Raw genomic sequence first — 13,280 nt, forward strand, 5'->3', positions numbered from 1 at the left:
AGTATGTAGTTTAGATAAAAGTGTTAAAGTTGCTTAAAAATCTGCCGTGCTTACTTAGAACCAGTCGTCTTTTTTCCGGTATGGTTTCTATTGTCCCACAATACAATGCAATGCAAAGCGGAAAGGGAGAAGCCACTAACATCTTTAAAAATTGATGAAAAAAAAAAAGGCAGATAGTGTGAGTGCCCCTGGAGCATAGCAACGCTTTATTATGTCCTGTTAGTACGAAACAAATTACTATATTAAAGGCACTGTATACGATTTCAATATAGGACACTTTTTGCAAAATTCAGAGCGTTTCCTCACGGTTCACTACGTTTTTGGTCTGTTTGCGTGCTCAGATGTTCGTATTCCATGCTGGCTCTGTAAAAATTAAGCAAACAAAGTGGCTTAGACCGAGAAACACAACACTATTCCAGCCCATCAGCAAAGAGGTGTTGTTGCTCCAGCACGGGACTGGGGAAGAGAAAGGGCAGGGCTGAAGACATGTATAAACGTTGGTGAAGCGCTTGGACAACAGGGAGAATGTTGAAAGTCATGAAAAGGGATGAGAATGTTGCTTTATTCCGGCTAAATAGGTGGGTAACGGGACTTGCAGATTCACAGAAATGGACCAGTGTTGTTTTTTTTCAGATTGCAAATGTTTGCGATAGATAATCACAACTGCATGTAGCATGTCTGCTAACCCGCAATGTGCATTCATTTGGAGCAAGTTCTAAAGAATCATTAAATAGAGAGGTTGAGTTTAAATATCAACAGTCGTTCTCCAGAATTGTGTACAGCACCTTTAATATTTTGTGTACTAACCTGACAACCCACACTATTAAGATTAGCATATAGTGAATATACCCTATAGTATGTCGTTTTCAAACGTTTTGACTCGCCACTCAAAAGTCCACTACTCAAGTACCACCCAAATACCCTGCACCAAAATGTTTCAAGTACTTTTACAGAAGCATATTTTCTTTTTTATGGGGGGGTGCACTTTCTTTTTGGGGTACTCAAGATCATTGAATGTAATAAAAGCCTTAAGAGGAGCTCAATGCCGCTTTAGTAGAAAATCACCCACTTAGTTCTGAAAATATGTATATTTTATTTATTTTTTTTCCTCCGTCCACATGAGAATGCAAAAATGGCCCTGTGTGTACAAGCCAGCACACAAAGTTTTTCAAAATTCATTAAAGAAAAAAATCATAACAGAGCGTAACAGCCAAAACAGACCTAAATACAGTGCAAAGCTCAGTACATTCATCTGCTTGAGGCAAAACTCTTTTCCGACGCGGTGTTTAGTCAGCAGGTCTCCGTGGAGGATTCCACAGGATCCACACATTCCTCATCAGGCAGAGAAACTGTATCTTTGTAACTTTTTAAAAAAATTTATATGTAAAGTCAGCAACAACCATTCTAAAGCCTGTAAACCGTGTGATGTCACTTTTTAAAAAAATATTTAGGCCTGCTAATTCCTACACAGCCCCGCAGATGCTAACTGACACATTATTTGACATAGTCTGGTCACAGATAAATAATATTCTGCTGAAGTAACATTGAGATTGTGGCCATCGGGCCTGTTTACTTCTATTGTGACATAGCTTATCCACAGGCTATTCCCAGTAAACACGAAGCAAGAATTAAACCACGGCTTGTTTATTTTTGGTAGACTGCACGCAGCTATGGCTCACTCCTTTCGCCTACGCCGGTGTCTCCCAAACCACACACTTGCACTACATACGCTAATGAATGCACTTTTACAGATACCATCTAGTTAGAGAGTAGATTGTAGTAGTGTGGTTTGGGACACAGCCCACAAGAATGCAGTTCATTAATTTGCAGGCTTTCTGTACATGTGCATGCTGCACGGCTTCCAACCGCACGCTTTGACCGCTTGCCCTGTGCCGCATCGTATTTTGTTGTTTGGGAACGTCAGCAGAATTTCCACTAAGTCACTTAGTGAGTGTCCAGTGGCAAATGCTGCCATAGGTTCTTCTCACAGCTAAAACAGGGATTGCTTTTATTATGGGAAAAGACAGAGGGTCCTACAGTTAGGTTTGGAATGCTAGCTCTAACAGTAGTCACACTCTGGTGCAGACCAAAACTACCACACCGAGACCCTTGAGAAGAGGTAGACTCTGGAGCGGTTTGTTGGTGGGGAGAACGTGATCTGACCTTGAGCTGACCCAACTACCAAGAATACTCAAATACTACAATACTGCAAATTTGTATATATATTTTTTATTACTACAGCTATGAACAAATGCAATCTCTGCTCCATGTTAAACTGCACAGAAATATGCGCTAATCCAGAACACAGGACCTTCTTCCTGGATTTACTTTCTTGCCCCTGCCCCAGACAGGCCTGGCCAGTAAGTGAAGAGAGCGTTCACATGGTTTGTTGGGATGCATTTTGATGCATAAGTGTGAAACCAAACCAAGTAGAAACGAGACTCTTTAACAGATTCGGACCAAAGCAAATGAACTTTTGGTGTGAACATGGCCTAAAATGACAGTTGGTCATCCTGCCTGCCTAACTAATGTAGCGTTTAATGAATAGCACCATGTCTCAGCAGCAAGCTAAGCATGCCTGTGGCAATGACCGAAAAAAGCTGTATGCAGTTGTCACAGTAATACACCTGAGATTGTGCTGTGCTGTACTGTGAGATCTGGGCATGGTCGTGCTGATCTCTGCCTCCAGCCTTATGCTTAAGTCCGCAGAACACAGGTGGCGGTATTTCGCTGTGGAGCACTCCCTCTTTTGTATATCTACATAAATAAAATGCACATTCGGAATTTCAGAAATGATGATCGAACTATAAAAGAAATAACTGTAAATAGATGATATAGTATATTGTTTCATTTAACACGCACATGATCGCTTCCCATTGGAGGAGAATATTTGAATCTACACTGTACAGTTTGTTACGAAATAATGATAATATTATTAGAGTTTATTATTATTCATGTGAAGAGTGGTTTGGATATGTGTGTGTGTGTTTTCTAGGTACTTTGCCAATGAGCCCTTTGCCGACCTGCACCGCGTGGAGGGCTTGCGGGGTGTGTTCGTGGCTACGCTCATAAATGGTTCAGTCAGCGAAGACAACATGCGTTCAGTCATCACCTTTGACAAGGGGGGGACCTGGGAGCTGCTGCAACCCCCTGCTGCTGACAGCCTCGGAGGAACCATTAATTGCCAGGTAGCCCATCTCAAAACTTACTCAATGTGTCTTTCAGTTCTCATTTGGGGGATTTTTGCAAAAAATGGTAGTCCATAGTTGATTTTGACCGATGGTGAGATGTTTGCTTCTATAATCTAATTAAATCCAGGTTATTCTACCAGTGAAATGTTGCCCACGCCACAGGCTGTGACGCACACCCTAAGCATTACCAATCCGCCCCCTGAAATGCTTTCCGAATGCATCAGGCTGATTTTGATGTTTCTTTGAAAACGTCTGATGCTGCTGCTTTTGGGAAGGACACGAGGAAGGTCTTCGTTCTGATGACTCTTCCGTGAAGGGCGTATTAGCGCAGATGTTGCTGCACAGTAGAGCAGTGCGTCTCCACTCCAGAGTTCGCTAAATCTTCCTAAAGGGTTGTAATTTGCCTTCCTAGCAGTCCTACAAACATTTCAGGGGTTCCTTGTTTATCCGGATCTCAATTTGACCTTCCACTGTCCCTGTGAACTGCCATTTCTTTACATCGTTACATTACGATTGCTCTTCTTCGAACCTTCTACTGCTTTGTGGCAGTATTAAGCAGTATTCGGCAGCAATGCTGCTGATTGTTGGGACAGGGTTTGAGGAGTCATTGCATTCATAAAGCTTTGCAATTTGCTGGATTTTACATCCTCTGGCAGAGCGCAAATGATGCACTAATCTTGTTTCATATTTTTAAATTGTTCACAGTAGCAGAATTTTCCCTTGGGTGCCAAAACGTTTGCATGCCACTCCACAGTCTGTAAGGCTTATGTTTTGCTGTTGGCTAGAAAACAACCGCTGCTAGTTATGGAAGGTTTAACTAACAGATAATTGTAGGAGAGTAGCAGTGCATGAAAACATTCAGAACCTATTGAGATGCATGATGCACCTTCATGTGGTGCCACGCTCCTCCCCAGAGCTCCCCAGCTCTAGTCTCATTAGCAGATTAAACATTTCTTCATGTAAAATTCTGGTGAAAATATTATGAGAATATTAAACTGTGAACCTGTGGCATTATGGCCTAGGTGAATGGGTGTACATTCCTGGATGGTCTTAAATAATGCCTCATGCATAGAGCAGTCATACTGTACACTCCTTTACTTTTTCATATCTAATAGTGAGGAATAGTACAGGCTTATAAACAGCTCTTCTTCACCCATCAGATGAAGACATGGTGAAGGTTGTGCTGACAGTGCAGAGCAGCTCTAGAAAGAGACTTGTAGAACTGGTGGTGTGAGTGTGTGGTTTGGTGTGTTGAAGCTTGTGCCTGTGTGTGGGTGTTTTTGCTGTGGGAGGAAGTGGTGGAGGTGTTTGTATACGGGTTTTTCTGGGTGTGCAGTAAGCCCAGTTTAATTTGCAGACAGTTCAAGCTTTTCCTGAAGAATCCCGGCTAAATCACTCAAGTTAAGCTCAGTCTGAGAGCGTCAGTCAGAGTGCTGTTAGTGTGGCGGAATAACTTTTATCCTGCTCTTTCTCTCCCTCTCTTTCTCTCTTTCTCTCTCCCTCTCTCTGCGGCACCCCCCACCCCCCTCTCTATGGCCCTCTCTGTGGCCCTCTCTCTCTATCTATCTATCTATTTATCTGTCTCTGTCTCTCTCTCTTTCTCTCTCTCTCTTCTCTCTCTCTCTTTCTCGTTCTTTCTCTGCCTATTTGTCTGTATCTGTCTTTATCTCTCTCTCTCTGTCTGTCTGTCTGTATGTCTCCCTCTATTTTTCTCTCTCTCTCTCTCTCCCCCTGCCCACCTGTCTGTCTCTCTCTTTCACTCTCTTTCTCCCTCTCCCTCTCTCTCTCTCTCTCTCTCTCTCTCTCTCTCTCTCTCTCTCTCTCTCAGATCTCTAAGGGTTGTTCTCTGCACCTGGCTCAGCGCTGGAGTCAGCTGTTGAATATTCAGCTGCGCAGGATGCCCATTCTGTCCAAAGAGTCGGCACCTGGCCTCATCATGGCAACAGGTGAGTCACGTGACCCGTCAGCCCTTCCTCTCTCGGTTCACACATCCTCCTCAAGCGTGCATGTGCGTCTGCTCTGTGAAAGCTTGCAATCTAACTGTTGTGGCTTCCATTTCCTTCTTATCAAGACATGCTTCAGCACTGAACCCAGAAGTGTGTAAACATGCATGTGTGTGTGTGCACATTTTGAGCCCAGACCCCCACTGAGACCCTAATACTCCCCCCATGCAGCATGTAATGATAGAAGGCAAGCCTGGGTTGCTTCGGAGCGCGCCTCCTTTGGCTCGCCTCTTCACACTTGCTGGAAAACATTGATTTTCTTCTCCGCCAGTGTCTGGAAGGCACGCTCGTCCTTTCCGCTCTCTCTTCTCTTCTGCTTTCGTCTGTCAGTTGCAGCCAGCCCTTTAATTAAATGATTATTAGGTAACGGGCAGCGAGGGGAGAGGAGAGGAGCAGGTTTTGTGAAGATGTCGGCCCACTTTGGGCGCTATCGCTGCAACACAGATGTGCTAATTATTGCTGTTTCAGCCACCGGCTAATTAGCACACATATTCACACTTGCGGAGTGTCAGACACACACTGACACACACTTCTTTCCCTCCAGAAAGCATTCCGCTGAGTCTAAGCAGAAAGTATAGCTCTGTACACGTCAGAACTCACGCACAAGCCGTCACCTAATCAGTAATATACACAGCTGTACATGCCCATGTCATAACAGCACCTCCACCATGTTCGACAGAGGATGCTGTCAAATGGCAGAGGACTTACATATCTGTTCTGATTGGCTGCCTTGTATTATGTCTCGTTCAGGAAGCAGTCTAGGCTGAAACACTCTTTAGGGAGAGTGGGTGGAGCTAAACTGCTGTAGACTGAGTATCTGTGCAGGATGGACCTACAGTCCAGTCCATAAGTCCACTTGCCTCCGTACAGGAATGCAGTCAAGATGTGATTGAAGTACGACATTAACTTTTTAAAAACTATTTCAAGAATTGCAGCCATTTTTACAATTTTCACACAGCTCAAAAGTAATTGGACAAACTAACATGCGTATAAATAAAAGAATTATTATTATTATTATTTGTTTTTTTATTTATTCATAACATAAATTATCCTTCCCAATTTTAGATCGCTAATTACCCAACCAAATGGTTAATCCTCTTCCCGTGTCATGTATAATGTAATGCTTCTAACGCTGCCTGTGCAGTATCACTGGGCACCGTTGCAGCGATTACCCAGCTGTAAAGCATCAGCTAGCAGGCTCCCGTGCCGGCCAGCATCACAGTGAAGTGAGGTGGGGGGGGCGGGGGGGTTGAGATCTACCCACCTGGAGAGAGCAAGGTCTGTTGTGCTCCCTCAGGCTCTGGCTGCTGATTACGGGCAGCATTTTATTTTTAACACTTTAAAGCAAATCCTTTGAGGCTAATGACCTCTCAATATCTGGAACCCATGCACCGCACACCAGTAAGTGAAAAGCTACTTCATTGGGTCTCTATACACTTAAGAATTCATCCTGCTGCTGCTTCTTTTGCTGTTTCTTCAACGGCCACATCAACGCCAGTGACTCAGTTCCATTGGCAGCTGTATATGCCCGCACCGTAACAGTGCATCCACCATGTTTGACAGTTGGTGATGATGTATTGCTTCAGATCATGAACCCTCCGTTTTCCTCTGTGTACTCAAGCTCATTTTGGTTTTGAAGTCCAAAAGAATCCTAATGCAAAATTGATCAGGCTTTTGTAGATGGTTTCTGCTCTTGATTGTTGCCAGTGCTTGGCGTCTCAAAGTAAACCCTCTGTGTTTGCTTTCATGAAGGCGTCTGTTGGTTGTAGACTTTGATTGTCGACGGTGATACGCCTGATACGAGTGTTCTTTGCTTAACTTGACTAGATGTTGTGGAGGGTATTCTGCGATCATCTACTTTTAGATGGTCTTCCAATTTTTGTGGTGTAGCTGAGCTCACTGCTGCATTGCTTCTTTTTAAGAATGTGTCAAATAGTTAGTTTTCCCAATCCTAAAGTTCCTGTTTTTCTTCTGAGAGGCTTTTGTATTTTCGGTCTGGTGCTGATGATGGCCTGCTCCACTTGCATCAACACCTCTTTAGAGGAAGTTCTTCTTCTTTCTTGTTGAAAGTTCCTATTATCAGCTACCACATGTAAACACCTGAGAGGCCTTCCTGACCTATTATCAGATAGCATATAACAGTTAATATGACCCTGCTTATTGGTCAGTTGTCCAAATGATTTGAGCCTGTAAAAATGGCTGTAATCCCTACATGGTTAATGCAGTATTTTAGTTAAACCTAATACCTTCATTTTGGTCACATGACAGGATGTTCGAGATGTATTCACAATTGAGAGCTAACAAGTTGGACGATTTAAATGTCAGGAAATGTGCAGTCTGAAGCACAGAGGGAAAGAGGATGTGTTTTGTAACCTGTATTTTTTTATTGTCATTATTATTTTATTAGATTTTTTTTTTTTATGTGTATCGATTGTCGTTCTTCAGTTCTGAAAAGTTGGCCTGGTTTTCTCAGCATGATTAGCAAACCGTACTTTGGAAAGGCGTAATGGCATGGGGATCTGCTGATAAGCTTCATATTTCCATCAGCTTTGTGCTGCAAGATCTCAGTTTTATAAAGAACGGTCATATTATTCATTTTACTAGAGCTGTAAATGAACAAGACTGGAACTGGGCTTCATTTAGCTCAGCGGGAACTTAAGGTCTTAAAAAAAAACAGTGTCCATCTGCCAGTTGTAAAGAAATCGGAATTGGCTATAAAAAAAAAAGAACGAAAGAACTGTGCAGAAAGCCCAGATTCTATTTCAGAAGCAGTGCAGTTTGGCCCCAGTGAGAGTGTGCTGGAGGGGTCCCGGGGGAAGTGGAGGATCAAGCGTTTCTCAGGCCATACAGATCGAAGTGGAGAGTAGCTGTGGAACGAATGAGCATCTTGCAGATCGCTCTTAGGGCAGGCGGTGACTGGAAGTACCTGAGTTTGTGTGAAGGAGAGTGTGAGTGTGAAGGATATGTTTTCTAGAGAGCTCTGGCTTCCTCTCTCTCTCTGTGTGTGTGTGTGTGTGTGTGTGTGTGTGTGTGTGTGTGTGTGTGTGTGTGTGTGTGTGTGTGTGTGTGTGTGCGCTGCTGCTGCTGCTGCTGTTGTCTGTCTGTTTCCTGTCTGTGTTGTGCCAAAGGTTCCTCTCAGCAGAGCAGAAGTGTGTGTTTTGAGTGTATGACTACACACAGTGTGAATGCTGACTGCTCTCTGCCTTTTTCTTTCGTTGTGTTTTTTTTGTAGCTCTGTTGGTCCTCTTTCTTCTTCCCTTCCTTCATTTCTGTTTCCTTTTCACCATTTCTTTTCTTTCTTACTCATGTTCTTTCTGGTTTTACTTCTTCCTCTGCTCTCAGGATCTGTGGGGAAGAACTTGGCCAACAAGCCCAATGTGTATGTGTCCAGCAGTGCAGGAGTCAGGTGGAGAGAGGTACAGAAACACTCCCTGACCACAACACACACACACACACACACACACACACACACACACACAGTAAATAAGTCATCCTGACCTCGGCAGAGCTCAAGCTGGATCTTCACTGCACCAACTTAGACTGTTTAGCCCTTCACACATAAGGGTGTGTCATCACAGTTGGTTATTACAGCTGATATTAGTAGCATGTTGATTGGCAGATATCACAGCCGGTTATAACAGCTGATCTACTATTATCAGCTGCAACAACTGTGTATCAATATGTTACTAATATGTTACTAATATTTGTTACAAAATATTAATAGTATATTGAAGGGCAATTATTACAGGCAGTACAGTTGATATTATATTGTTTGGCAGTTCTTACAGTTAGTTATTACAGCTGAAATTAATAGTAAACTGATTGACAGGTATTACAGTCAGTTATTACAGCTGATATTAATAGTATATTAATTGGCAATTTATTACAGTTGGTTTTTACAGCTGATAATAGCATATTGAAAAGCAATTACAGTTAGTACAGATGATATTAATAGTATATTGAAGGGCAATTATTACAGTCAGTACAGATGATATTAATATTATATTGAAGGGCAATTATTACAGTCAGTACAGTTGATATTAATATATTGATGGGCAAGTATTACAGTGAGTTATTACAGTTGATATAAATAGTATATTAATTGGCAATTTATTGCAGTTGGTTTTTACAGCTGATATTAATATTATATTGAAGGGCAATTATTACAGTCAGTACAGTTGATATTAATATATTGATTGGCAGTTATTACTGCTGATATTAATAGTATATTAATTGGCAATTTATTACAGTTGGTTTTTACAGTTGATATTAATAGCATATTGAATGGCAATTATTACAGTCAGTACAGTTGATATTAATAGTATTGATGGGCAGGTATTACAGTCAGGTATTACTGCTGGTATTACTCAGCAGACAAAATGTTCAACTTGGGTAAACTAATAATTGGTTTAGTGGTTGCAATAATGCACAATGCACACTTGTTTAAGACTCTGCTGTGCTAATTATGTAGTGCTGTTTATTCTTTAATTAATGGTAAGTATAATCTGTAGTACCTGAAACTCGCGTTACACAACATGCAATCTGGACCGATGTTAGGTTCAACCTTTTCTTAGAACTAAATGCTCATAAATCGTCTTTATGGAAAACATACTGGCACAGTTTTTTGTGTAGTTCCTGCATTTGTGAAGCAGATTGACTCATTAAATACTTATTCTGTGCTTTTCAGTCTCTAATTAGTGATGATTAGCTCCTCAGTTTAGAACATGGACCACTTTGTGATGTTAGTGACTAATTAAACTCTTATCAACTCTAAAGCTGCCATAAACCTGGCACTTTCTAGAGCCCACATGAGTCAGCTTTTAGTAAAACGTACTAATGTAAATGCAGGTAATGAAGGTAAACTTTATGCCTAATAACTTGCATAGCAGTATTTTAATAAAGTGGTTCTTTTGCAGCTAATAATATTACCACTGACCTTCGGATATGTTCTAATAAAGTTCATGATGAATAAAGCTTAATGTACAGTCAGTAAGTAGTTGTCAAGTTGTAAACCCCCTTACAGTCATAGGAAGCCTGGGTGCTCTCACAAAATATGCTGCCAAAATTGCCAACAAATTACCCATGTATCACTTGGACGTCTTTTTTGTCCCTTATCCAAACCTTGCTGGGTGTTTCATTTAATGTAATTTAATATTGTACAAACATGTCTACTGAATTTATTACTACAGGCTCTGGCTGGTCCTCACTTTTACACCTGGGGGGACCACGGAGGCATACTGATGGCCATCGCTCAGGGCGGCTCCACCAAAACACTCAAGTGAGTCATTATTTGCGGTTCTTATTTACCACTTCTGATGTGCCTGCAGTGTTTGCGTAGGGATAACGCTGTCAATTCTGGCTTTGACAACTTGTTCAGCTCCTCAAATGACACTCTTCAGGATAAATTAGGTGTGGCAGGTCAGGGAGGACACAGATCAGCAGTGCTGTTCATTGAGAATTTGATCTGAACGTTACAGTCAGACCTTATTAGACGTAATGTGTGCCGGTATATTCCAGGTTCAGCACCAATGAGGGTGAGACGTGGACAGAGTTCCAGTTTTCTGAGCAGGAGGTCTACGTGTACCAGCTGCTGACCGAGCCGGGCGAGAAGAGCACCATCTTCACCATCTTCGGCTCCTATGCTGACCAGAAACACAGCTGGCTCATCCTGCAAGTCAATGCCAGCGATGTGCTTGGTGAGACTTTACAGCTTTACTATGAATTATTACAATAATTTATACAATATAATACATTTGTATTTGTAATATACAGTGATAATTTGTAGAGTGAACATTCACATATAATAACACATTTTTTAAAAATATGTTTGTGAGCATCAATAATTAGTTATTATTTCTTTATTAGTTATTGTTAATTTATGATAAATAAATAGAAAGTGAAAGCCCCAAGACCACGTACCACAAAGGCCCATATTGTTACATATTAGGATGTGGAGGGACTTTTCGTTTACAATCAGTTTTGTTTGGGTACTTTTAATATACTGTTTAGTCAGTGCTTTTAATCTGCTGTTTAGTCAGTACTTTTAATCTGCTGTTTAGTCAGTACTTTTAATATACTGTTTAGTCAGTACTTTTAATATACTGTTTAGTCAGTGCTTTTAATCTGCAGTTTAGTCAATGCTTTTAATATACTGTTTAGTCAGTGCTTTTAATCTGCAGTTTAGTCAATGCTTTTAATATACTGTTTAGTCAGTGCTTTTAATATACTGTTTAGTCAGTGCTTTTAATATACTGTTTAGTCAGTGCTTTTAATATACTGTTTAGTCAGTGCTTTTAATATACTGTTTAGTCAGTGCTTTTAATCTGCTGTTTAGTCAGTACCTTTAATATACTTTTTAGTCAGTACTTTTTATCTGCTGTTTAGTCAGTACTTTTAATATACTGTTTAGTCAGTACTTTTAATATACTGTTTAGTCAGTGCTTTTAATATACTGTTTAGTCAGTGCTTTTAATATACTGTTTAGTCAGTGCTTTTAATCTGCTGTTTAGTCAGTACCTTTAATATACTTTTTAGTCAGTACTTTTTATCTGCTGTTTAGTCAGTGCTTTTAATATACTTAGTCAGTGCTTTTAATATACTTTTTAGTCAGTGCTTTTAATATACTTTTTAGTCAGTGCTTTTTATCTGCTGTTTAGTCAGTACTTTTAATCTGCAGTTTAGTCATTACTTTTTATCTGCAGTTTAGTCAGTACTTTTAATATACTGTTTAGTCAGTGCTTTTAATGTACTGTTTAGTCAGTACTTTTTATCTGCTGTTTAGTCAGTACTTTTAGTCTGCAGCTCTGTCAGTACTGTCTAATCATCTCTACTATCTAATTATCGAGGGCGCCAATCCCTGTGATAGAGAAGATCCGGAATGTATTTTAATAAATCATATAAAACTTGATTATGTAGAAATAGTAATTAAGGTTTCATTTTTTTCAAGATATTTGTGTAAAACTTAAAAACTCATTTAGTTTAGCCCTGAGATTTGATTAGCACTTTAGATCTAATTATTATTGCTTTTTCATTTTTCATTACAGCTTCCTGTCATTTGCTCTGTTCATTCATCTTTCTTCATTTTCTTTCTTTCGTGTTTGTTTACAGCTTCCTACTTATTCTTTGATTTCCGAGCAGAACAGTGGTTTACATTATCCTGTCACATTACCTGTGCCTTCACACTCCTCTTAGTTATTTTTATTTCGTTGCTTTCACCGGGCATGCTGTGACTTGTTCTGTGTCAATACAGGCCATGGTGTGTGTTCATGAGAAGGAGTGAAGATTTAAGCGCTGTGTGTGTGTGTGTGTGTGTGTGTGTGTGTGTGTGTGTGTGTGTGTGTGTGTGTGTGTGTGTTTGTGTGTTTGTTCAATATGTCCAGGCGTGCCATGCTCTGATGGTGACTACAAACACTGGTCCCCGTCTGATGAGCGTGGGAACGGCTGTCTGCTAGGCCGTGAGCTGGTCTACAAGCGTCGCACGCCCCATGCCACCTGCTTCAATGGCGAGGACTTCGACCGGCCCGTCAGTCTGTCCAACTGCTCCTGCACTCGGCAGGACTATGAGTGGTGAGAGTGGAAATCTCCTCTATTAACCTCTATCTCTCTTCTCTCAGACCAACGTTAAATACTGGTCCTGACAGGGTTTCCCAGTCCCGAAGAAGCCCTGCCCCATAACCCCCCCCTGCTGTAACACACCCATATTAAGCTGAAGGGCTGGTTAATTAGCTGATGAGTCAGGTGTGTTGAGTACGGAGAAAACACCAGAATGGTAATTGCCAGGGTACTTGAGAACCAGGGCTGGGAAACACTTCTCTAAATTGAAAACAGCCTCAATGGCAACATATACTTGCAGCTAGAGGATATTTAAAGGAGGACTACTCTTGAAATTTACAATTACAGGTCCTAATCTGAAAACTACAGACCTAATGCTACTTACAGTCCCGGCAGATGTACCTGCAGTTGGCCTGTATTTTCCAATCCCAGAATCATCATGTCACACAACTACCAACCCCAGCTAATCTACAGTACTGTGCAATAGTCAGAGAGCATCTTTTATTTATTTCATTTCTACCCAAACTCTTGTTTT

The 13,280-nt window shown here is 41.1% G+C and overlaps 1 protein-coding gene across 1 annotated transcript in view; it reads left to right on the plus strand.

The window, feature by feature from the left end:
* The window catches only part of sorl1 (sortilin-related receptor, L(DLR class) A repeats containing), a 79,863-nt gene that overhangs the window by 36,407 nt on the left and 30,176 nt on the right, over window positions 1–13,280 (plus strand). The window contains exons 9-14 of the mRNA XM_072692140.1: window positions 2,996–3,188; window positions 5,020–5,137; window positions 8,537–8,610; window positions 10,384–10,472; window positions 10,712–10,890; window positions 12,574–12,760. Of these exons, the coding sequence (XP_072548241.1) occupies window positions 2,996–3,188; window positions 5,020–5,137; window positions 8,537–8,610; window positions 10,384–10,472; window positions 10,712–10,890; window positions 12,574–12,760 (840 nt within the window). The remainder of the gene's footprint in view (window positions 1–2,995; window positions 3,189–5,019; window positions 5,138–8,536; window positions 8,611–10,383; window positions 10,473–10,711; window positions 10,891–12,573; window positions 12,761–13,280) is intronic.

Source organism: Salminus brasiliensis, chromosome 11, assembly GCF_030463535.1.
Source record: "Salminus brasiliensis chromosome 11, fSalBra1.hap2, whole genome shotgun sequence".
In the NCBI taxonomy this organism is placed as follows: domain Eukaryota; kingdom Metazoa; phylum Chordata; class Actinopteri; order Characiformes; family Bryconidae; genus Salminus; species Salminus brasiliensis.